The 26,909-nt window shown below is 37.3% G+C and overlaps 1 protein-coding gene across 3 annotated transcripts in view; it reads right to left on the bottom strand.

Moving 5' to 3' along the window:
- The window catches only part of LOC121520549 (glypican-5-like), a 194,339-nt gene that overhangs the window by 40,191 nt on the left and 127,239 nt on the right, over window positions 1–26,909 (bottom strand). For all 3 annotated transcript variants that reach the window (XM_041804054.1, XM_041804052.1, XM_041804053.1), the window contains one exon: window positions 23,372–23,492. In XM_041804054.1, coding sequence (XP_041659988.1) covers window positions 23,372–23,492 — 121 coding nt within the window. The remainder of the gene's footprint in view (window positions 1–23,371; window positions 23,493–26,909) is intronic.

The following is a 26,909-nucleotide window of genomic DNA, read 5'->3' as shown; positions in this document are numbered from 1 at the left end:
TAAAAAAGATCAATGGTTCTAACTTCTGCAATGATCAAGCTCATCCAAAATGTAAATTACTGTACCTGAGACAAATCTTAAAGGGCATTTCAATCAGGAGGCTTTTGTCAAAGACTAAAACTAGGAATATTTTGTCTAGAATTTTGTTTGTCATTCTATTTTTTCATGATTCCACAAGCCATCTCTTTGCTGTGCATGTCTTGGCTCAAAATGATGCTACCAGTGCAACATGTCAGCATCCACCGCAGGGGAATGCTACTTTGCTACACTTTGTTCAAATCCAGCGAAAAGGTATGGACACACTGGTCAAATTAAAAATAATTTAACAGATGTTAAAAATTATTGCATGCACAAGGATAGGCAAAGAACCACCTCAAGTGATTTTATATGTCAAACTATCTTGATTGGAATCAGATAACCATAGACTGAAAGGGTGATACATCTGCTGGCGAGGTACTTTTCTACGTTAAGTCTGCCTCTCCATTATCTACACTACTGATGCCTTAACTTGTGTTCATAAGAGTCAACAGTAGTAGACTAATCAATGTAGTTTAGTTTCAAGCATGTCATTATAGACCTTTCTCCTTATCTTTGGATTAAAGACTGGACTCAGTCAAGCTCTCAGGCAAACTTGTGAAAATATTAGAAATGAGGAAGGCATGAGATGACATTTCTTCTCTGATTGTTGGGAGAGTTTCTTTAGTAAAATGGCCAACAACTTGAGATATGAGTCTTTCTGCTAAATATATCATCATCTGTACACTTGAAGTTGCAAAATACTTGACTGATCAAAGTTTGACCAAATTATTGAGACAGAATAAAAAGTGTAGTTGGGATAAAGTCATAAAAATTCATCCACATTTGCACAAAAGTTGACTTGATCTAACACTATAATCATAATAACTTAGTCTAGACCTTTCTTACTTGAAGGAGAATAATATGAAAGAGTTTGATGCCCAGACAGTCAAGGCCTTAAACTGACAAGACAAAATAATGAGGCAAAGGATGAAGAAGAGGCACTCAAGTTAGCTGATGCTGATAAATGTGTGACTGTCATCAGTAATTCTGCTGCTCCACTGGTGTCACACTCGGTATTCTCCATCTTTCCTTCCACAGAAGTGGCTTGATGTTTGCTAATGAGAGAGGAAGACAAGACTGAAAGTGATCCTGACACCAGTGGGTACTCCTCTTATTGTAAGTCATTACATCTATCATGTAGCCCGTTTTGACTTAATGTGAATTGGCCCCCTCTGAATCAGGCATGAGAGAAGTGCCACCGTCAAATAAGTTATGTGAAAAGATAACCCAAGGCCGATGCTCCATGAAGCTAAAGTGGGCTCTTGAGTGAAACTGGTTAAACATATCATCAATGCACAATAGTAAAAGCTGGTAACAGTTGTTGGGTGGCTCAGTTTTCACAAATGGAGTGACAGGAACAAAGGATTTCTTACAAAAATGTGAACAATATTAAACACTGGTTAAAGTTATGCATGTTACGGTTATGGATCACCTTATAGCCTGTTAACAGGCGCTTAATAACAATTGGTCAGTAAAGCTTAGCAGTGGTCCAAGGAGAACAAATCATTACTATGTAGAGCAGACAGATTTAGGGATGCCTCTCTTATCACAGACTATGAAGGAACAACTTCAATCCCATCAATCCACTGACAAAGTCGGGCTAATTTAATGTCACCCTGTTTGCTATAGGAAAGAAGAGAGAGGAGATGAAGACAGCTGAGAAAAAAACAACATTAAACTGCAGGCTGTGACAGAGGAACCTCAGTGCTGATTTAAAGACTGGTGAACAGAAAAGAAAACATCAGACTCCAACAGTGACAAGACTGAGTCAAGCAGAGGTGAGAGAGAAGCAGGGAAGTTGACAGTCTTGAAGTTGTTTTACGTTTGGGGCTTCATTCATAATGTTCAGGGCTCAAAGCAGGCAAACTATACCTGATGACTGCATTGTACAATGTTTGAGGCCAATACGTGATTTACACTGGCAATATGTAAGATCATTAAATCTGCTGTAAATTCTGGCAGAAATGTTCATATCTACTGCCAATATCTAACTTTTCAAGCCAGTAGCTATCTGCTGATACTGATCTCATGCTGGTTAAGTTATGAATATGAATATATCAGTGAAATTCTAATGTTATTTTTGCTAAACTAGTATCAAGAATAGTATACACTTGAGGACAAAATTATTAGCCCCCCTATAACAGTTTCAGGTTTTCTCAAGTATTTCCCAAGTGCTGTTAAATAGAGTGGACAGTTTTTAACACAGCTTTTCCAACCATCCTAGTTTTATTTTGAATGCTTACATTATTTTACTTTGCACATAGAAACAAAATTATTTCACTAAACCAAAAACTACATATTCATATAACCTTAGCCTCGCTTATATTAAATGTGAGATGCAATAGTTGGCTCCTAACTTACATCAAAATGTAGTTCAGTGTTCATAAAAACAGTTCACCAAGCTCATCCTCCACAGCTCAGCGTTGCCCTCGGGCAACAGAAAGTTGCTCTAAGCCTGATGCCCAGCACATGTGAACTTAAATGATGCCAACCAATCAAAGTGTTTTAAAAACTTTCAAAACCCCCTCCAAAACACACTCACTGCACTAAGGAGCTCCATTAGTGACAGGATGCTACACCCAAAGTGTGTGAAGGAGAGCTATCGCAGGTCTTTCCTTCCCGCAGCTGTTAGACTCCTCAACAGAAACTGCTCAAAATAACTCATATTTATATGTATAATCTGTACACATGTTTGTATATATATGTGTGTGTATATAGGTGTACATATGAATATCTCCACCACACCCAATCTGTAATATATCCAGCCTGTACAATACTATTTATATTTTGTTAGTTGATGTTCTTATATTCCATATTTTGTATTTTTGTATTTATCAGTGCTCCTGAAAACTACTTTTATTTGTCCTCTATTTCCATTGTGTTTCTGTTGCCAATGGCCTGATTCGTATAAGACACTTTTTCGCTGCTGTAAATTGGAATTTCCCCTTGTGGGACTAATAAAGGAATATCTTGTCTTATCTTATCTTTAGTCCAATAAGATGTTGGAGCCACTATCAAGCAGGATTTGAAGGCGGGACATCCCTTTCTGACACATGGTCACAGGAGCACAGGGTGTGAGAGGAAGGCAAGAATATTTGCCTTTGTAACTATGTTTAAAGTGACATAAACTCAAAATAAAAAATACATGTGTGTGTATCAAATTGTAGAGAGGGTTTTTTTTATCAGGTTTTATAAAATGTGTTTTATTTTGCATATTCAAAAATTTTTCTTTTCGTTGCCTTAGGGCAACGGTGTGCAATAAGGGGTACTTCTAGAGGGGGACGTTGTTAACTGTTTTTAAATGTAAATCCTATATTATTTCATGTATTTGTGCACAAAACTAGCTGTAAATGCAATAGTATTGTTTTCCCTATTGAATGCTACTTCTTTAAACACATTTTGATGGAAAAATGGACATAAGATTGTTCCATGGGAGGGTTAGGGTTCAGACAATACAGCACAATGGCCAACAATGTGTGACAACACGGGAATATGCAGTTTCTGGGTGCACAGGAACACCAAACGTGATGTGTATAAAGAGTAATGAGAACCTCTGTTTCACAGCACAGAAGCTCAGCATTAGTTCATGCAGGACACAGTAGTCATATGCCCATCCATGATCAGCTGATGGCCAGCTGATCCAAATTATTGCCCCCCAGCTCCCACAGCCAATTACAGCTCTTTCTCTCAACACAGCAGTTTATTGAAAATTATGTACTTTTCACAAATCCCTGCTCACTTTAATGCTGATGCACCATGCTGCTGATGGAAAGCTTAATGTCCTCCCCCCCAGCTTCCTCCTTTATAGCATAAAGCTTGCTGCACCCTCATATTCAGATTCATGCTACAATGGATTAATTGCTTTTCAACTAATTCTATTGTATTCAGTATGCAGTGTTATAAATGTATCCATCCATATGGGGGTTTCTAGCCATGGAAAGTCAAAGCATGCTGCTGACTAACCCTTGGAGCATTTTTACAGCAAAGCCTTCTCCGCCAAGGAAAACTGTATATCCAGTTTGCAACAGAATAGTCAAATGTATGATGAGAGTGTTCTAGACTGAAGAACTGTTTTGTGAAGTTTCATCCAGAGTGTCATCAAAGTCTCACAACATGAGAATCAATAGGCTATGACACTGAACGATACAAACATAAACTTGTATCAATTCATATGTTTCAAATGTTTCACAATTTTTTGTGTCATATTTTGTTAAAATTTTGCAAGATTTTCTGAGGTTTTTTATGGCTCTCTAACTGTTATGTTATGATCTATGAATTAATAATTTAGAATACATTTCTTTGTTGTTTGGTACCATAGTTGCACAATGAAAAAATATCTCGGAGTGGGGGGTGGGGTTCAAAATATAGAAAAAATGGTTTTGACCATAAAATGGCCCAAAGTGAATAAGTAAATGATGCTGAATAATTTTCAGCATGTACCATAAACATATGTGAAGTAGAGGGTTAAAACATATATTTGAATGAGAACAGGCCTGATATGTTAACGCATTTCTTATTAAAAATGTTAGTTTCATTGTGAGGAATAACAGTTAGCTTTGCATATTTTTAGACATTTTAGCTAACTGTCGCCTAATAACTGTTAGCTCATATTAAAATGCTCAGTTTAATGTGAGTAGTAGTAGTTAATCTGCCTCATTCAAAAAAACCCAAAACAAAACACACACATATTGTAGCCCAATCAAGGTTAGTTCATATGTCCATTCTTAGGAATGCAGGAAACATTAAGCTTAGTTCATTTTTAAAATATTCAGTTCAATGAAATTAATAACAATTTGCTTTGCTTATTTTAAAAATCTTCACTTTAATGTCAATAGGTTTATAACAGTTAGCTAATATGTTCAGAGTTAGGTAAGCTACTAATTACAGCAAGCTTAGCTCATATTTAAATGTAAATTTATTAATTGGGACTACTTACAGTTAGCTAAGCTAATGTTTAAATTTAAGTTTATCTATTGTGACTAAAATAGTTAGATTAGCTCATGTTTACAGTTAAGTTTATTCATTGTGACTACGTACAGTTAGCTTAACTTCTGTTTAAAATTATGTTTATTCATTGAAAATACATACAGTTAGCTTAGTTCATGTTAAAAATTATGTTTATTCATTGTGACTACATACAGTTAGTTTAGCTCAATATGAGTAACGACTCAGTTGTTACTCATATTGGATGAGCCAACAGTTGAACTGTTCACTCATTTTTAGCTCATTTTGACTTTAGTAGTTAGCCTAGCTTAGCTCATTTTATGAAGGCTTCAGAGACCTCAGTTGTTGTGGACAAACTGTTGAAATAGGTTGCTATTGACTATTTGTTTTACTGGGGGCAATATATTTTCTTCTCCTCTTTAGTATTAGTTACATAAGTAGCAGCAAAGTATGGAAGAAATAAAAAATGAGCATGTTGTCGCAGCAGCAAAATCTCTCAAGTGTCTATCAAGGCTCCATTCTGCAATAAAAACCTGCTCTCTTTCCATTTTCCTCACATGTAAGGAGAAGCTTTTGTTAGGGGGCTTGTAGTCCTTATGAGACAAACTTGAAATAATGAAATGGGTTATGTTCACCAAAAAAAGGAAGCCACAATAGGTATCAGCTTGTATCCACTATATAAACCCAAAGAGTGAAGCAGAAGCCTGCAGGGGAAAGATAAGTGATAATGAAAGACCTACTAACAGAGAGAGCAAACATCTTCCTCTATTCTGGACAGCTACTACGATAAACCCATTGACCACCTTTTTTATAACGTAAAACAACTAAATAAATTCAATACACACCCCATGACTTTATGAAGAAACGCTCTGTTAAACAAGAAACTGTTGTGCACCGACAGCATTCAGATAACCATTGGGGTATTAAGCTAATAACCGTGCCGTTCAGGGGACGTTTAACACAATGCTGCCTCGGCCCAGCTGTCCTTAGAGCATGTTAATTAGGGAAGGAATCAATTAAGGTGCTGTCGCTGTGGAAACCACAGTCAGCCTGTCGTAGAATTGTTTTGTTGGCTGCTATCCAGGGCAGTTTGTTGGTTTGTTTTGACTCTGTCAGGGTTGCAAGAGTGCCAAAAATGTCTGTACTTTCTGTTTCAATGTTAACTCTACTCTGTAAATTCAGAAGTTACATACAGGGACCTCAATTGTTGTATTCCGACTATAGTGCAGAAAGAATTTTCTAATTTTCCCTTGGAACTAAAAGAAGAGAGATAAATACTTCAATATAGGCATTTAAAGAATGAAACCAAAGTATGCACTGAAAAGTCTCTCTCCCTTTTTTTATCTGCTCCCTGATAGAAAAAAGCTGCTGCTCTCAGGACCAGCTCTGGGTTTCAATGAGTGTCTTAAGCAGTTTGTTAAATTGGCTTTTTTTTTCCTTCTATTTTTCAATCTTTCATAGAGTAGAAGCGAGGCAGAGTGCACATGTTTTATTCTAAGTCAATGTCAAGTCAAAGTCAAGACATTTTAAGTCAATGTCAAGTACAAAAAATGCAACTATGGAAATAATATTTGCTAGAATTGAATACCTCAATACCCATAAGGAATATTTATGTTATTGAAAACAACTTTTAAAATTTTTCTACTTGATCTTCCACACTGTGGCATGCTGTAAGTGAGGAGAGGCCAGTTACAGTACTTCAGTAGCAGCAGCCTTTATGAAACATAAAAGCAGAAATCTTTGGTGCTTTTAACTCAACAGGGAGACATACTGTATCTTTGTTCTCACATGACTCAGTCTACTCCCTCTTGCATGTAAAGACTGCTGTTTGATGAAAAGATCAGCCTCTTAAGTCTGAGAATCTGCTCAAAAGCGTTTGAGCTGCTACAGGTTAATGAAAACGTGCAGCTTTACACTCACTTCTTTATAAAACAGTTGAAAAAGGGAATGAATGAAATCTGCCATCAAAACAATTAAACCAGTTGTTAAATTATTTAGGGCCACATTGCCACTTACAACTGTTCAAAGCAACTACTTACCATTTGCTGCATCTGTAGTGTTAAATAGCTTCTTCTTTATTTTTCATGCTCTTTTGCCTCTATGTAAGCTGTGCCAGGTTAAACCAGCTAGACATAACCTACAAGGAGGACTGAAGGCTGGCAAACCAATTTGACAGTTATGCTTGAGCCTGTGCTTAACTAACCCTTTAAGGGGCAAGGAACTATATATGGTCCCTTTGGCCACCCACCAGCTCGCTGTACTACAGCAGAACCGAGAGATTTTTCTCAACCAATCAGTGATCAGCCAACTTCACAGAAAGTGAAATCACAGGATCTTACCAATGAGCTATGACTCAGAGAGTCTCAGACTTCTTGTCAGCTGGAAGTCTAAGACTGATTCAGCTCCTGGTTATGACTTAATAAAAGCAATGTGGAAGTCATATTTTCTGACCTAATTTACAAATCATTTATTTTGATGTTAAACAGAGATGGAATTGTTTCCTCATCTCTGGAAAGTTTGTGCATCATAAGAACTGCAGCACACTTCCAACAGCTCTCGCAGACAGTAGGCTTATCTTTACTCTACAGTATTTATATTTTACAGTTACTATCTTCATCATTACATGCTTAATGAAATAAGGCCAATTTGTATGGAAAGAGGTGTTTTTCCCCAGATAACTGCATATGAGCTTATTCAGCATGGGTGTGACGTTATTACCAGCTCCAACATCCACCTTCCAAGGAGAGTGGAACACAGCAGAAGTCCTCAAATGATGACTTGGTGCAACATTTAAGATTTTATAGAAAATCTGACATATTCATGATTTTTTTCAGGGCAGTTCTGAACCAGTACACCCAAGACATTTTCTGAGCGGTATCAAGTACAGCTGGAGCAATGACGTGGTGTGCAAATAGACACAGACAGCCAATTATAGTAAGAGTTATAAAGCTGACGAATGTAAAAAAAAAAAAAAAAAAAAAAAAGGCATGAGATGTCCACTAATAATATTCAAGGGCTTAAACTTTGAATTTTATCGTATTTCACTGCGTGCCCTATAAATTGTCAAATTACCTGTGCACACTCTGATTATTGTCAGGATGTTTTCATAACTTTAGAATAGCTGAGAAATCTGAAAAAAAAGAGTTATTGTAAGAGAATGGTTCTTTAAATACAGTGTAAAGCAAAATAGGAAACTTTAGTTAACCTTCATTTGAAATTAGCTAAATAGAAATGAATCAACTCATGGTGGATGCAGCTCCAAATGCAGCTGCACTGAACATGCCAAGCTTTAATTTATTCTATGTACAGTTTTTTTAATGCTAACATTTAACCTGGGTCTATCTAATTCTGGTTTTACTTTCATTATCTATCATTTAAAAGAAAGTGCAGGCTTTAAATTGTGGAATAGACAATTTCCCAATTCAAATGCACTTGATTCTAAAGTTTACTAAACAAATCCTCTAGTTTATTCAAGTCTCATTATCAACATGATGACCTGTGAATATTGGGCAATGTAGAAAATAAACATAAAAACAGATCAAGGGTAAAAAAACAGAAGCAATTTAAGGAATGAGAGTTAGAGAAAGAAAAAAATTGTGTTAATTCCTTCAAAGTGTTCACATAGGAAGATTTAACATGTAGTGAGCAGCTGAGGTGCTCAGAGGGTTGAAAAACAAGATGCCAGCCTTCATACTCAAGGCGTGCCTTGAAATTACCTCTGGCATCCGAAGACAAATCAGGTATTCCAAAAGGCTTTGATTTAAATCCCAAATCATGAAATACTTTCTAGTTCTTCTCTCGCCCTGCCAGCTCATTCTCCCATCTCCGTCTTTTCAAAGACATTCCGCCCTCTGAGGATGATGGGGCAGGTTTGGGAGCATCAAGGGGCTGCATTCCTGCATGTGTTTGACTGCATCCTGTAGTCACACTCAAATCTGTACTGCCAGGAGTAACCGATCACTGTCTGAATGAGTTTGGAAGAACAATGAGCGTGTGTGTCTGTCTTTGTGTGTATTTGTGATTGAAGCTTGACCGGGAGACTGCGGTGGAAACTTTTTCCAGCTTTATGTGGTTGCTTCTGATTATGATATATATGAGCGTGAAACCACAACGCAATATAAATAGTGCAAGAGTAGAAGCAGTTTATTTAGTGTGTGTGTGCATGTACAACACTGCTGTCAAACTACTGAATCAGGCTCTGAACTCATAACCTTTGTGCGCCCATTTAGAGACATTTGCCTTTTTCTTCCTTGACAATTTAGGCAGGATCACCTCATTGAGTTTGGTTGCGGTAAAAATTGCAAATGCGGACAGAGAAACAGGAAAAAAGGAAGGAAAAGTTGGAGGAGAGTGAAGGAAAAATTGACAGTGGATATATCTAAAAGTCTGCAGAAGTCCTTTAACTTTTATGTCAAAATTGCATCCTTTTTACTCTTTTAACTCTTGCTTTCCATAAAAGCATATTCATCCCAGAGGGAGGAAGAAAGCTGGTCAGTTCAGTACAAAACATCACAATGTTTTCCGTATGTACATTTTTTCTGCTCCTACATGAGAAACAAAGATCCTTTCGACTAATCAGAGGGCTGCAGTCTTTAGGGTCAGATAGGTCTGCTTGATTCCCTAATAGAAAGATGCCAAAGAGTCAGACAGTGCAGATTAGTTCATAATACCTTCACAATTGTTGACATGCAAATAATTGTGCAGTGTATTGCTTGGTAGAAATGCAGCTAAAGAGGAGTGACAGCCTAAATGAAGCATCTATAGATAGCTGCTGCTTCTGGATCCAATATGACCTGTTGTTTGCATGGATACATGTAGCTTTTTATAGTCAACCAGCTTTCAGATGACTGTTAGTTAATGTAGAGCTATTTACAGACAGATGAAGTTCTGAAGTTTACAGTTATCTACCACATTATCTACTTTTGTGCATGTTCATTTTGAACATGGAAAATAAAACTAATTCAAACTTTTTTCCTCCAGTAAAATAAATAAAAAATATGAATTAAGTGCTTTTCTAAACTGTTCCTTTTCTGTTGTAAAATATAAAAAAGTTTGTCCTAAGCATACACACTGATTTCTTGCCTCATTGACTTTAAAGTTGGAATTTCAAACTGAAGTGGGGATAATGGAAAGAGCAGGTTTACTTCTTAATAAACTGCTAACCACGAATGCACAAAACATGAAAGCATTATACAGTTGGCCTGTCAAGACAAAATATAAGCTCATACAAAATAATGAAAAATTAAACAAACACTGCTTGGAAAAACCTCACTGAGTGACCACATGCATCGCTGCCAAGACAAAACTCCTGTATGCTATTATGAGTTTAGGGGGGGAAAAGTATGCAGATTTTGTAACTAGATCTGTATTAATGTATTGACAATGGTGGCCATGTTTTATTAGGGAAAAACCAAATAATTAATAAAGTCGTCTGAATCTGAATCTGAATCTGAATCTGAACCAAGACCTACCCAAGTAAAAAAAAAAAGACTCAGAGTTGTTTTCAGAAATACCATAAAACCCTCAACATGAGAAGCACCATTAATGAAGAAGCAGTGTTTTTGGGGTCTTCTACAGGGTATAAAGGATTTAAATGTCTTCCTGTTTTATGTTTTTTTTGTACCATCTGTTTTCAGTATGATGTATTCCTGCAAGTTCCTGGTTAGATAGTTAAGCTCTCAGTCTGTGGTGATAGTTGTATAGTACTGACGCATTGTGTTAGCTGTGCTGTGCACTGCTCACTTTTTGTCTTTAATTAAGGAATATTTTCATTCAATACAGCACTCAAAGTTTTTTTACTTAACACATTATAGGGCACTCATATAGTAATACTTTGAAAGGTAATACTTTTCTCAAAGGAGAAAAGGCTGGGAACCACTGATACAGACAATATTTTACACCCCTAAATGAATGTATGTTTAAATGTGATTTTTCAAGCTAAAATTGCAGTGATTGCTAGAAATCTTACAAGGAAAAAATTTGACCTCTATAATGTGAGTTCCATCAGATTATCATGATAAGTTATAATGTTAGGGACATTTTTTTAGAAACAGAAGAGACTTAAAGCTGCATTTTTCAAGTTCTGGAGGAAACAGGAAGTTAGATGCTCTGGGCCACTAGTGATTGGTCAGATGCTGTGATGTCACTTTCTCTGACAGAAGCCACTTAACTAACCTTCATGCTCCATGTGATACAGAGGATTGACAACCACTGTACGCTGAAGTCAGATTCACTGTATGAGTCCTTCCTGTATGCAAGAATGTAAGGTATGGTAACCGTTACGGTATGCATTTCAAAGTAAAAGTCAAATTTTTTTCAATGATAGGACTATCCTCATTTCAATCATATAACTGTTATGAGGATCATAATCAAGCAGCTGTGTGCAGGATCATGACCTGATGAGAGAAAAGCTGTTAAAAAGGCACAACCATACTGGTCCATGTCGTTATGTAGCTTGTAAACTGAGAAGTGAAGTAGCATCTTGCAATTCTAAATGAAAGGGGCGATTTTTTTTTTCTTTTTTTTTTAATTGCACAAGTTTGTCTACAGTTTGCAATGTTGGTGGTGGCATTTGGAGTAATGACAGTATGGCTCAGCATTTTATACTGGTGTATAAAGGACACTGCCAAATTTTCATATGAAAAAAATGGCGTTACAATGGAAGATTTTATGGCAGAACCAGTACAATATTGGTTTTTCTATTGAAACATCCAATCTGCTTGATTGTAAAATGCACAATGGTCACCTAAGTTTGGTTGAGAGTGCAAAATTCTGGTTTTTACTATTTCTTGATCCAGAAAAATTCATAGCAAACACGTTAACATCAGTCTTGATCCAACAAAATGCAGAAAAACTCTTTAATTTCCATGGCTTTTTCTGCAGCTAAGTATCATTTCTTCATTGATCAATCACCTACCATATTTCACCGAATTCCATAAAGTCTGTATGAAATCTGAAAGCATAAACCTCTTTAACTTTTAAAGTTAAAAAGTACTTTCCCATGGAGTTCTGGGTAACAGGTTTGACATTTTTTATTACCTAGAGCAATAACAAAGGTACACACCCCCTGCGCTACAAGCTAGTACAAGCTGATTTTCACACTAAGCATAAGTGACACTTTTTTGGCTCTGACCTCATGTAACCCTCATGAGTCAATCACGACAAACCCACTGTGGTGTTTGGCTGTCACACCCTGCTCCTCTCAGGCACACACTGAGGCAGCTTGTGTGTGTAACAAATCTATGGGTGTATGAACTTTGCTTTTCTATAAGGGAAATGATGAAGATGTCAAGAAATGGGAGACGGTTTGAGTGATGTCAGCATTTGTTTTTTTTCTGAGAGCGTGTTCCAACAGCTACGTGGATGATAAAACGTCTGCATGAGGTGTGAGGGTCAACAGTCAGTGAAGGCTGCTGGGAAGAGGAAGACTTAGAGACATTACGGGGTTACAGAAGTTTTTATAAAATAGCAGCTGTAACCCCTTCACCCTCATTCAATACAGCCCAGGTCACTCATCATTACAGTCGTCATAAGCCCAGATACTGCAGTAGCTCCAGCAGGTCATATTTGCAACTCTGACACATACGGGAGATTGATAGATAGAAAACTAGAAAAGAAGACTACCAGATATTTTTCTCTTACTATGCATAAACAGACCCTCAAAAGGATAAAAATAAAAAAAAGACAACCTTGTGCACCTTTGTATACCCATATGTGGTTTTTGAGTGTTCCCAAGGTTTTTAAGAAGACAGCTGGTGAACAGGATTTTTATTCTGTGCACCAGACTATACATTAGACAGGTGTGTTCAGTTTGTTTTTCCAAATAAGGCTCAAGATTCCCTTGTTTACTGTTGTGTATAAGTCTTGAGTTGTTTGTTAATTTCTCTAATGCCATGCAATCCATGCCATTGATTAAAAGTGTTTTAGATTTTTAAATATTCTGAATTTGACTTGTTTTAATGTTCTTTCTGTTAAAACACTTAGATTGACTCAAAAATAACATAAAAAAATAGTTAAAAGAATAATAAAAAAAGATCGAAAGGACTTTATAAATACTATTATCATCATTATCATTATCATTATCATCATTATTATTATTATTATCATCACTATTATCATCATTATTATCAGTTTGCCTTAAAATGTATTAATCATGGTTGCATTGCTGTATCCTAAAATTGTTATGGGCCACTCATTATGAATTTTATTCTGTAATGTATTGCATCACATCATATCGTTCTGCATTGTAATGGATCACAGTACATCGCATCCTATTGTGTCACTACTAGCATCATAATGTTTTTCATTACATATAACTGCCTGTCATTGCATTGTATTGTACAGTACCCTGTATGACATTGTCTGCTATTGCATGACATGGCATGGTATCTTATTGTATTGTATTGTATTGTATTTTATCATATCATGTCTTACATCAAATCAAAGCACATAGTTTCCTATCACATCGTATCTTTTAAATCATATCATATAGTTTTGTATTGTATCAGATCGTAGTGTATCATATCTTCATAGATATTATACTTTGGTGTATCATTTCATATCGTGTCATAGTGTATCGTTTTATATCATATTATAACGCATTATGTCATACTGTATTATATCGTATTATATCATACCATTACATATAGTGTTTTATCATATCATAGCTCATTGTTTCATATTGTATCATAGTGTATTGTTTTGCATCGTTTTGTATCATTTTGTATTGTATCATATCATATTCCATCGTAACATATCATATCTGATCATATCATACTGTATTGTATCATATCACACTGTATGTGTTTGTACCCTAGCATATCATCTTATATCATAGCATATCATTTTATATTGTATCACATTGTATTGTATCATTTCTGATGGCATCATAGTGTTCAGTTTAATATCGTTTTGTATCATAGTATCACAGTACATCGTATCGTTTCATATTACATGGTAGCATATCGTTTTGTATCACATCGTATCTTATTGTAAATTTTCATATGATATCATAGCCTAGCGTATCATATCATATCGTATTGTATTGTATTGCATCATATATCGTATCATATCATAGCATAGATTATTATATCATATCATATCTATCGTATCGTTTTATAGCATATCATATCATAGTTCAGTTTATCATATCGTATCAAATCATATCATTTCATATCATAGTATATCTTATTATATAGTAACATATCTTATCTTGTTGTAACTCATTGTATCTGATGGCATCATAGTGTTTCATTTCCTATCGGTTTGTATCATATCATATCATATCATATTGTATAGTTTTTTAAATCATTTTTTACGACATCATACCTATTGTATCATTTCATATGGTATCATATATTGTATCATATCCACCTGTTTCTTATCATTGCACATAATTTCGTGGCATTTTGTAGCGTATCTCATCATATCGTATCATATCGTTCTGTATTTTATCATTCCTTAATGCACTGTAGTGTGCCATTAATGTTTCATTGCGTAAAGTATTGTTGTGTATCCTATCATTGCTTCGTATCATATGTTTTGTATGGTATCATAGCGTATCGTTTCATTTCGTATCCCATTGCATTGCATCACATTCTAGCAAAAGAATCCCATTGCTTCAAATAATAGCTCCTAAAGTAAAATTAACTACATGTTCACAGGAAAAAAAAATCCTTTTTTTTCAGCATAACTTGAATGAAACTGGCAGAAATGTTTTCTAAATTTCAATTTGACCTTTTCAAAGGAATTTTTTTAGCATAATTTGAATGAAACTGGCAGAAATGTTTTCTAAATTTCAATTTGACCTTTTCAAAGGAATAAAATCTGGGACTTTCTTGGCTTTCTATGTAGGCCTGCACAATTGAAAAATGTATCAATTCAGTAACTCAAGGCAAATTTAAACTCCTTACTGAGTACATTTCTATGCAAAAGAATCTAACAAGGGATGTTTAAAAAAGAGAATATCAAGACTGAAACAACTAAACCCTCCATGCTTTAATATTATTAATGAATGTGAGATACCAGGAAGTCTAAAATCCCTGTTCAAGATTTTCTTAACACTGGGTTGTGACTTGATTAAGACAAATGTGCCACATCACAAAAAGAAGATTTTTTTTATTGTTCCAAACAGAACTTGGTCAATTTTCTCCTCTCCATAAAGAAAAAATGGTATTCATGAAACTGAAGCACACAGAGAAAGTCAGCATGAACTGGTGTAAAACAAAAAGCCAATGTCAGTGAATTTTCAGTGGCTTTGCGTGTGATTTTGTCGGTAAAAACAATTTACACTTGAATTAAAGTCTGGGCTTCATGAAGTTTGGTTAAAGCAAGCATTGGGCAGTGAGGCTTGTTGCTGTATTGTTGCCACAGCAGCAGCAGCAAAGAGCAGCAGTGCTCCTGTGAAGGCCAGCTCCATCATCTCCTTCAAGTGGAAAGAATCTGTCCCCTCCCTGTGACAGGCTGCCAGTTCAGCCAGCGCTTTCGCTTCATCCGCAGGACTGCACAATCTCTTTGGAGCTCAAGCTCTGTCTGACTAAAAATAAAGAGACATACAGTAGGAACCCTAAATCCACAACACCTTCATAAATGCCTTTAATCTCTTTCTTTGGTTTTGCAGCCTTTTAAGTATCAAAAGCAAAGTTACATTACTGAAAAGGAACACATGAAGTCCCTGCAGCAGCTGATGGCACTATATGTGTGTTTGTGCATGTGTGTTCGTGTTGAAAACAAGTAAAAGTTCTCTGATGTGGAACCTAGGTGGGACATTGGCCAAATCAAACAGCAAAGCAACACTCAGTCGTATCAAACACACAAACTCACTCTCTCTCCCTAACAGATTTGGTCTTTCCAACTCTCCATCCATTGTACTTTTTGTAATGATGCTGTCTTTGTTTGTATGTCTGTGCCAAAGAAAAACAAAGACCATGAATAATAAGAGTGGTGTTTTTCCGCTCTACACAGCGTGTCGCCACCGACTTTGCGTTTTACTGAAGTGAAAATTGACAAACTGGCAAATGATCTGGCCTGCTCCTCACATGGAAACAGATAGACCATTGTAGAAGGGATCCACACCCAAAAACAGCTGGAGCCATGGCAGGGAATCAAAATTCCACTTTGAGACATTTATTGTCCACATTAGCGATATTTACAGGCAGAGAGAAAGAGTGTGAGGAAAAGGATAGTCAGAGGAGACTCACAAGGGAAGAACAACTGCTGGTCTACACGTTTAATCGAGTGTTTTATAGGAGGTTGAGAGATAAGGGCTTGTCCTGTGTGTGATGGTGTGTTATTTTCAGCCTCACTGATTTTAAGAATGCGGTGTCTCTTTCATGCGGTTTGTGTGAGTACACCCATAATATATCCTGCTTTAAGAGGAGAATACCCTGAGTAAATGAGGGGTCAGAGTCTGGGATACATGTGTCTGTAAGCTACTGGATACCTTGAATTTCCCTGGGGATTAATAAAGTTTCTCTCTATCTAACAAGGAGAAAATGGATGCTGTGGAATCTGTAAGGTTAGGATTGTCTTAAGTGGTAGGCTTAGCCATGAACACCGCCTCGTGTTTGTCCACACAGATCCACATAGTGACCCCTGACCACTGTCATTCCACTATACACTCAATGATAGTCCTACAGCTTTGTAACAAACTGATTCTAAATCTTACATGCGTAATTGCCCAGGACAGTAGTGACCTAACTCTGGAGCCTGTGTGAACACATGTAAAGTGAGTGGATAAACATGTCTGTGAACTACTCTCTCTCTCTGATTACACAGCAATTAACTTTACTGCCTAAAAGATACCAAGGGTGTCTGATAAAGTTTGTAATTTGGAGAGGGATCCAGATGGGCTTGCCAAAATCAATCTGAAGAGGAACTTATTTTGTGAACTGACTGGCCCACCTGGAAGAGTCTTATGTAATGGACCTGTCTACAAACATCTGTTCAGGCCTGTGCTGCACGCATAAAGACAGCCAGGGACGAGCGTTTGCTCAGAGAGAACACAACAAGATAGGTAACAACTATATGATGATATTCCCCTGTGGCTTTTATTAAGAAAATCTAATTTAAATCATTTCATTTTATGTAATATTTGACGACAATCCTGTACATGGATATCTGACAGCAGACAGATGAATGGCACTGAGATGTTGACAGCTACTCTGCTTAAAGCAACCTACCTGGTTAATTAGAGGCTCAAGCTGTTTGAGTGAAGCCTGAATATGAATGACATCCTAAGGTTATGCTCAGATTTCCTTTCATAGTTCAGAGTTGACTGTTGGTAAACTAACACACCACTAAAATAGGAGTATATGTTGGTGCTACAATAAAATAAAAGCCTGTCAAAAGCATTTCTGGCATTGAATGGAATCAGTTAATCTTGGCTATGTTTAGGATCCTACTGTAAAACTGGTCACTTTAATTGACATGGATCAGTTTGGAAAATAAGCAGAGATTGCAGCAGTAGGTGTTGCTGTTGAGCGCTAAGGAAGGATGTTAAATTTCATTGTGTCAGATTTTAAAGCTCCTGGGAGCAGCTTTTACACAGTTATGAAACAGGCTGAAATTAAAATTGACATATATACCATAGTTACAAAGCAGTATTAGTAGGGATGGCGATCTTTTATTTTTAGTAATATTGATATCCTTATCAATACTCCTTATTGATCTGAGTCCTCCTACATGTCCAAACCACTATCGATACTTGACAGTATGTCTTCGATAGAAGTGGAAGAAGCTGAGTAGAGCTTGAATTTAAAAGTTTAATGGTACTGTCTTTATTCAAATGCCTTAGTAAAATTTTATTTTCTTTGTCTTTATGTTAGGTTTGAACACATCATAACATTTAATAGTCATTTTACTGAGCTGACCTTGAATACAGCATAAAAAAACTTCACAAGTAGAGTCCAGCACTGCTCAGGTCCAACCTCCTCTACTGTTCTGAATAGAGGACTCTGCTCATCAAAAATTTCAATCCATACAGTAGATTTACTGAAAAGTAAACCAGTCCTTTGGGTTCAGTAATTAATTTTATGTAATGAGGGAGAAAAGATGGTAATTAGTGCCATCCTGGTTAATGTTGTGAGTTACTCACAAAGCATTCTGGGCATCAGGCCTGTGACTGAACTTACACAACAATTTCTCCACACAATTTTCAATTCATATAAACAATTCAGTGCAAAAAAATCCACTAATTACACTTCTAATATTTTTGATGGTCAGACAAAGGTTGGCACTGCAGAAACAGAAGACTTGCTTCCCCATATTTTCCACAGAAGAGTTTCATGGGGAACAATATAATTAACTGTTAAAACAAATAAAGAAGACACTTTTTGTAAAAAAAAAAAAAAAAGAAAAAGAAAAAGAAAAAAGACTCATCTAAAGGAAGTCACAAAGAACATCACAAAGAATGTTAATGAATTATTTTCAAAGCTTTATAGTTTATACACAACAACTATGCAAAGCTGTGTTTGCAGATATGCTCAAAAACTGTGTTGGAGATTGACCGCATAAAAATGACCATATTATATACTTAAACTCACTGTGATCTTCTCCTCTTATCTGGCACTAACACAAAGCTAAGCCAAGCTTTGCCACCTGGTCTAGATTCAAAGTATGCCTTTCAACCCAGTAAATGTCAACAGGACACCTGCAAAACTCTGCAAAGTTGCCATGACAACAAGACACTTGACAGCAACCATGCACAATGGGATGTTTTGGTCTGACAGAAATGATCTTGAGCTGTCTGAGGCAGACAGGTGGACAGTCTAGCTGGGAGATTTATGTTTGGATACAAGTGAAAGAGGAGGAAATAAATTTTAAGATGAGAAAATAAAACTAGGAGATAAAGGAAATAGAATGTGTGTAAATAACCATAAACAAGGCAGATTAACGAGTGGAATAGAGACAAATCATGTACATGGAAGGTAAATTAGAGAGGAACTTCAGCAATCAAACTGGAACCAAAGGGGTAAAATCAGGTGAAATAATAGATAAAAAGTGAGAGATGTCGAGTGCAGTATCTGCGGGCATAATTTTTCAGGCAACAAAGACACAGACAGGCAGAGGGGAACCAAATCCTGGTCCGTTTGTCTCCCCAAATGGCCTCTAGGGACTGTGTGAAATGGCCCTTTTCTTCTTGGTCCTTTTCAGCTCTAAACCCCATCTACATGACAAACAGTGTCACTTTGAAGCTGCTTGTGTCATCTCAGCCTATCTGTCACTCATTTCTGACCTTTTGCTCCCGCTTCTCATCTTTCTCTTTTTTTTCTCACCACAGTAATTCACTTTTTTTGTGTCTCTCTCCCTTTCAGCCTCTGTCCTTTTCATTTATCTTTGATATCGGCCACTGTGCTGATAACAAGTTCGTGTCAGAGGAAAGTGGCAAGGACATTTCAGTTGTTTGAGTATTTGTTGTATTTTCAGGCATACTAATTACAGAAAAGCCACTTCAATTAAGACTTCAGGGTTGTTAGTTACATAAAACTTCTTTATTATGTTTGATCTAATTCAGTGTGCCGTTTGAAGACTGTTCTTACACAACCACAGACAGAGACCAACTTATATTAGTTAGTGCTAAGGTTTGTATTCACTCTTCATGCTTCATTAGAATAACTGTCGGTCCTAATCCAGTGTAAACAAAGCAAAGCAACTGATCAGTAAGATAAACAATGGAACATATCAGTAACATTATTATGCATGATAAACCTTTGCTAAAGTATGCATAGTAACTGCACCAAAACCTCAAACACTCAGTGGCATCTCAGATATTATGTGTGACATACTGAAAATGAGAGGATTTAGAAGTACTCTTCAAAGAAAAATGTAAAATGTGAAAAATAACTGTAAAATTAACATAGCTGTATCAACATCAGCAGTATGTTTTATAAAGACGACAAAATAAAACAGGTTCTGTTTAAAAAGTCACTCACTATTCTGTATTCACAAAAGGTGAGCTACAGTATATGGAGGCTTGACAATAAGGAATAGTATAAGCAACACAATCAGATGCCCTTAATAATTCAAACTGTTTTAGGAAAAGGTTTATATTTTATAGGAGGTGCTATACATCATTAACCTTGCAAAGCAGATGGATACGCCCATTTCCGTGTTTCTCACTGGTGAATCCATCTTGCAAAGGTCCCATCTGAACCGTTTGGGCTCGGTTAGAAAGTGGTAGGACCAATCACCGTCGAGAGCCAGTGCTTTCGGGCGCGGCGGAGTTGTGACGTAAGCAAGCAGCAACAAGAGGCAAGTGCAGATATGACGGAACACATTAACGTGGATGCTGCTAAAGCACCAGTTTTATCAGAACTTGATGACATTTCTTCATTAAAAGAAGAGGAAAGAACAGCAGCAAGTTGTTTTCTTCTATAAAACGACAAAAGTAGTGTAGTGACATGTCTACAGTTGCCATTGTTCGGGTTATGCAGTTCTATATGGATTTACTATGAGGATTTTTTTAAAGCCTCTGCCCTTGCCCAAACGCTGTGTATGAGAGGTTTTCCAGATGGATGAGTGAAACAAATCCATCTGGCGTGTCAGGTTAATATATCATTGCATTTAATGTGAGACATAATAGACTCCTCCTCTCTCTGATTTGAGCATTTAGACTCACACAACAGAAACTTAAGCAGTACAGAGCGAGTTTTGGATTGCCCACTCGTTAATTGATCTTAGACTACTATGCATGTGATGTCCCAGGCAGCAGGACTCTGGTGTCTAGCTGCTGAGCGGCAGAAAGCACAAACTGGTGACAGAAAGCAGTTAGGAATCTCTTTATTCTTGATGATGTTCATCTTGGTCAGTATTAATCCTCAGCTGATGAAATGTGTTGCTTATCTAAATGCTTCTCTGTATGCCATATGGTGATATTCAGTATAACACATTTTTGCAGGTGCATCTAACTATTAATTAATTTTAACTATTAAAAAGCAGAATCCTTCTATGCATCAGGGAAGACCTGATCAAATTAAGGGTGGGCTGCAAGAATGTTTAAGTGGGTAACCTCGCAGGCAAGATCTTAGAAAACTGGAGTAGTTTCACAACAGTACAGAGATTATTAAATCACAGTAAGTTAGATACAATCAGAGAGGGGGGCCAGGTCCTCACCCAGGAAATTTAGAACATCCAACTTTCAATTCCCTGAATTGGAGAGAATATATATGCACACATTTGTGGAGGAAGATGATAAAAACCATAAAAGGATGGCTAGAAAACAAAGATTGGATATGGTCATGTCTGTGACGATGTGTCTTCAAAAATGTAAGACCTCTCAGTGGTAAAAATCTGTTGTTTTTTAAAAGATTTATTCATGGCCTTTTCGTGAGGACACAGGATAGAGTTGGAAATACCGTAGGTATGAGAGAGTCGGGGAGAAAGATGAGGGCTGCCCTCATACATGGGGGGAGGGGTGTCTTAAACCACTAGGCCATCTGCAGCCAAGAAGCTGACTTTTCAGACTTTTTATGGCCTTACATTTGAAATGTGCAATTTTAGACTATTTAACACTTTTCAAAGATCTGCTGGAACCCTGGAAGGTTTAACTGAGGTTAAAATTGAACTCCATCAAGTTTTTGAAAACAGATTTAACAACCACAGCGTGATCTTTTTACAAAAAAGCTATGAATAAGCTAAAGTTAAAAAAAGAGTGAATGAAACCCTGAAAAATGTAGAAACAACTGATCTTCATGGCAAAGCTTCACAGTAACAAATTTGACATTAATTCAGTTTCACATCAATCACTGATGAACCAGGCTGATGTGTGCCCTAAAGGGATATTTTGGGATTTTTTGAAGTTGGGTCGTATGAGGTACTTGACTATAGTACAGGCATTAGCTTCCAGTGATTTCTGTGAAAGCTGCTCCTGTGGTTATTACGAAGTCAGAGAGATCCACGACTCAGTGGTACACCTGTACGCTGTGTCCAAAATGTACAAAGCACTTTACTTCTCCGAAAAAACCCCTCTGTGTCAGGCAGTAGTTTACCATGCAGCTTTCGCCATTTAGTCTCCTTCCGCCTCACACTGATATCCTCTGATCAACTGTGTGGGCTTCTACAGGAATAATAACACCACAACAAGCTAGAACAATGATAACATGAGCAATTTTGACTCCAGTGATGACGATGTGCTGTTTACTGTGAATACAAGAGGATATTTGAATGAACTAGAGTACACAAAGAAGAATTTATACAGATGGAGAGTCTGCGGGCTGAAACAGAGAGCAGAGAAACTTCATTTGAAAGTTTTGAGCAGGAGAAATCCTGAGCATGGAGCATTTTTCACAGAAATCACTGGAGGCTAACGCCACTACTATAATCAAGTACTAAATACGACCCGATTTCAAAAATCCCGAAATATCCCTTTAAGACTCTGCACTGTTCACTTGAAATTAGGTCCATATAATGTCAGAGATCTCAATTTATGGCAATGTATCAATGTCAAAAATCTACAGTCGACAGTTAGAAGCTCTGTCAAGTATAAACATCCCTGATTTCAGCAGAAATTAGTCTTTTTTTCTCCTGTTTTCATTCTCCCCCAGAGCAGACAGTAGTGCTTAAGAATGTTTTGCTACTCAGCCCAGCTGAACAGTCATGTCGCTGAAAGTGACGTCAGTGCGCACCCTCTAAAGTCTATGTCTAGAAAACACTTTCCCAGAACAGTCTCATAGGTCAACCTTCAGGCTGGAAAATCAGGAATTCCAGATAAATCCAGAGAATTATCATCCTTGTGCCCTGTTGCAGGGCTTTGGGTAAATTATGTCTTAATTCACAACATAACTTACCCAAAGGTCCAACAGTAGAGCATAACATCTAAATTAACCCAGTTATTGTTACATATGTGGTATTTCACTTCACTTGACCACAATAAAAGGCTTTTTTTTTTTACAGCTGTGGTTGTAACATCACTGCCTCTCATGATGGATCGTCTCTGAACAGAATAACTGTTTAAAGTATCTTCTGTTAACTGCAGTCAAGTGACAACCAGCAACCAAATTATATGTAAAATATGTCAGAGCATCGTTATTAAGTAATGTCTACAGCCAACACAATAATCATAAATCCAGAGTATTATAACAACAGTGACATTAAGTTACAAAGTTAAAAGTAGCACAATAAAAAGTAACTGTACTTTATCCCTAAATAGATGAAAACTGGTTATAAAAAGCTTAAGTTACAATAAAGAGGACTTTACATCTACCAAGAAGAGCTACTGTAGGTGCTGGATTTAAACAAGAGCCTTCTTTGGAACTACTCTCATGGCTGCAAATGTGTAAGGGATGTTCAGAAATATTCAACATTACCAGCTACCAAAGATGTTCTCATCTCGTACTGAGTGAGGATTGCCTACCTGGTTGAAGCGCTCCAACCTCTCCTTGACCTCAATGAGTGTAGGGTTTGGGGTCCGCACTTTAACTTCTGGGTTTTGCCTCTGGGCATGGAGACCATTCCCAACAACCCTGCCTGTATAGCTGAAAGAAAATGAGTGATAATGTTAGACATTTCAATGAAATTTGAGTGTCAAAAAGAAGCAAATGTGGTCAGTAACAGTGAGACGAACGAAGAATAGATGCACACCAGGAGTTTTCCCATGTTTTTCTGTCATTTTGTTTTTAACGTGCAGCACTTTTGTTGTTGTGTAACATTCTATTGTTGAAAGCTATACAATGCGTAATTATACATTTCCAAGGACCACAATGAAATTAAGCTCTAGACTCTGCTGAGTCATGCTTGGAAAATAAGATGTAATTTTGCTCTTGTTGAAGAAACTAAACAAAACAGTAACAATCATCTTGTAGTCCATCAGTTTCTGTGTTTACAAGTCTGCCATCTGTATTTCTTCAGCATAAACTAAAAACCCATTAGGGACTCATTTGTCAAACACAAAACAGAGCATGTAGCAAAAAACTCCATTATCCAAAACGTTTTGCATCAACAATGAACCAAGTATTACCAAAAATCACTTAATACTGCTTTTCTGTTCCTGCCTGACTGAGAATACTATAAATGAAAACATGACTGCATATAGCTCAGTAAAAACTAAATTGAGAGACATGGTGAGCTAGACTCTTTAATCCCTGACTTCCTCTGTTGGTCTGCAGCTCAACCAGATTAAAGCTGTTGATTCTGTGGGAGCCATTTCTGAGCTGATGTCAGGGAGGTTAGCATTTCTACCAGCTGCCTGAGAAGCGTTTTATTTCTAATGAATTTGAAAATAGCTGTTCCACTCAAAAAAGCAGGGTATCATGACACATAAAACATAGTTAATGCTTTGGAGAGAATTGATTTGACATCTCTGATTTAAATGGTAAAAATCTAAAAAGCCTGGAATTCAATATGTTGCTGCTGAGTGCAGGGTTGTGTTTGAACATAAGTAAGGCTACAGCTACATCCTGTGCATCTCATATTAGACCTTTTTCTTCTTTGCTTTTATGGTTCCACCTACTGGCAACCATCTAGTGAGTGAAGCCAAAGCCAATGTTTAGTCAACTGCAGTACTTCAAGATTCCTCTTCAGCAAAAGCACTGTAGGTCCCGTTCAAACCTATGAAAACACCCATTATTACTGCAAAAATGAACACGTTCACAGTCTGTTACAGCAAGCCATCTTAGTCTTATAGCTCTTGTCTGTATTGGTACCACCATTGGTAATTTCCTCAAATAAAACATGACAAAAACAGGAAGATGAGACTTGACCTTTCAAAGCAGATGGATTGGCTAGATCCCATGTGTGTCATCAGACAAATCCATCTGAAAGATTGGGCCAGATCTGACCAATTAGTTTCATTTCAGCAGAATGAGACAGTAGCTACAGTGCAAGGTTTAGTTGTACTGGGAGAGGGTAGCTAAAGCTGATGCCAGTGGAGCATGTAGCCAGGAGCTTTAGTATAGCGGTAGTTTTACCAGAACCAGACCACGTTCCATTATTAGAAAAGGAGCTAAGAACAGCACTGACAGTTTTTTATGATAGAAAACATGTTTTTGCTCTTCTGTCCACACTGTTTCGGCATGCACAGCAAAAACTGGAGTGTTGAATTTCAGTGTGAAACATTTCAGAGTTGATTTTAACTTTCAAGATGTATTTTTAATTCCATTCTGAGTTAAACTACTCAAGTGGGTGTTGGAGTATTGTACTGGGGTTGAGCCATCCTGTGACTCTGTGGATAGTTAACTAATTAAAGCTCTCCCAGCCGTAATTTCAAATCCAGGGGATAGAGTTTCCCCATTATGCCCTTGGGCAGTAACCTTATAAAGTAGATGGATACACCTGTTTCCATGTTTCTCACGGGCAAAACCATCTTGCAAAGCTCCCGTCTGAACCGTCTGGGCCCAGTTAGAAAGTGACAGGATCAATCAGCGACGCGGGGCATTGCTTCGGGCCCAGCAGAGTTGTGACGTAAGCAAGCAGCCGGTGCAATAATGGCAGAAGACATTAGCGTGGATGCTGCTAAAGCGCCAGTTTTGTCAGAACTTGAAGACATTTCTTCGCTAAAAGAAGAACAGAGAACAGCAGGGAGTTGTTTGCTTTTCAAAAAAATGACAAAAGTCGTGTACTGACATGTCTACAGTCGCCATGGTTTGCGTTATGCAGTTCTATAAGGAGTTTAGTCCTTGGTAGAGGCGCAGCCTGGTAGTGGCTATGTCACGTGTTTTGTTGCTCTGATTGGCCCGTAAAGATGTGACAGATAGAACATTCATCCAGTCACCATCTAAGTTTTTTCAAAGGCTCTGCCCTTTCCTAAACACTGTCTATGAGTGGTTTACCAGATGGATGTGCAAAACACATCCATCTGGCATGCCAGGTGACTTGGCCAGAGCGTTTTAGATGTTTAAGCTGTATTTACATGTGTTTAGATGTTGCCTGTTGTGCAGTGATCACTCCCTGTATTCTTTTGCTGAAGTCTCTGGTGGATTGTTGTTGTTTTTGATGTTAAACACTTATGCACCATGACTGAAGTTATTCGCTGCGTTGGTCACATCCTGCCTGTGGCAGGATATGGTGTATGGCAAAGAGTGGCGTGCCGACTTTTAACTCAGGGCATACCTTATCCTAGCGTTTGTCTCTTTGCTATATCTTTGCCACATGTGACTTTGCCAAAGGCTTTTATAGCAAGGTCGAAATTCTAAATTTGAACAACAGATTGCACTCTGTGAAAGGAAACAACTCAATGTTGTGTTGAAAGAAAACGTTTACTTCTTACTCTTGGTGGTGAAGATGTTTTTGCTCTTCTACCGACTTCAGCATGAGTTTTATGCACAGACGAGCTCCACTGTTCATACACTGCGCCGGCACCTGTATGTTAAGCTCAGGTGCCTACTACCTCATTTGTCTTGTCACTCTGACTGGCCCGTAATGAATGTGACAGAATGTAAAGGGCTACGAAGGTGTGGATAGCATCATCAGAACAGCAAAATGGAGGACTTCCAGAGGAAGAAACAGTAAGTGGCTATAACCTAGGGTTGAAAAGTTATTCATGGAGCTTCGTCTCCTCTTGTCCTATACTTCAGTGTTGATCTCAGAGGGTTAAAAAGCCTTTATTTTGCTTGCATGTTCTTTACATAGAGCAGGATTAAAAACATCGACTTCACGATGTTCTGAAGAAGGCTGAAGAAGGCTTGATGCCAAAATGGGTTGAAGTCTGTTTTTAATCATAAACTCATAAACCATGCCAGCATAATGAAGACTTTTAAACATTTTTTGTAAAGCTAAGTGCCTTGGTTTCTTTGATGATGGTATTATAGTAAAATTATCATATTGACACCACACACATGAGAATAATTGGTTGCGACAAGCCTTAAATTGGGTCGCACCCCTCTGGTCATTGTGATGGGGATGCAAATCAGGCCTAAAAACAGACATAAAATCATTTTGTGTGTAGCCAGCCTGAA

Source organism: Cheilinus undulatus, linkage group 13, assembly GCF_018320785.1.
Source record: "Cheilinus undulatus linkage group 13, ASM1832078v1, whole genome shotgun sequence".
Classification (NCBI taxonomy): domain Eukaryota; kingdom Metazoa; phylum Chordata; class Actinopteri; order Labriformes; family Labridae; genus Cheilinus; species Cheilinus undulatus.
The sequence above is the reverse complement of the archived record's forward strand: the minus strand, read 5'-3'. Positions and strand labels throughout refer to the sequence as shown.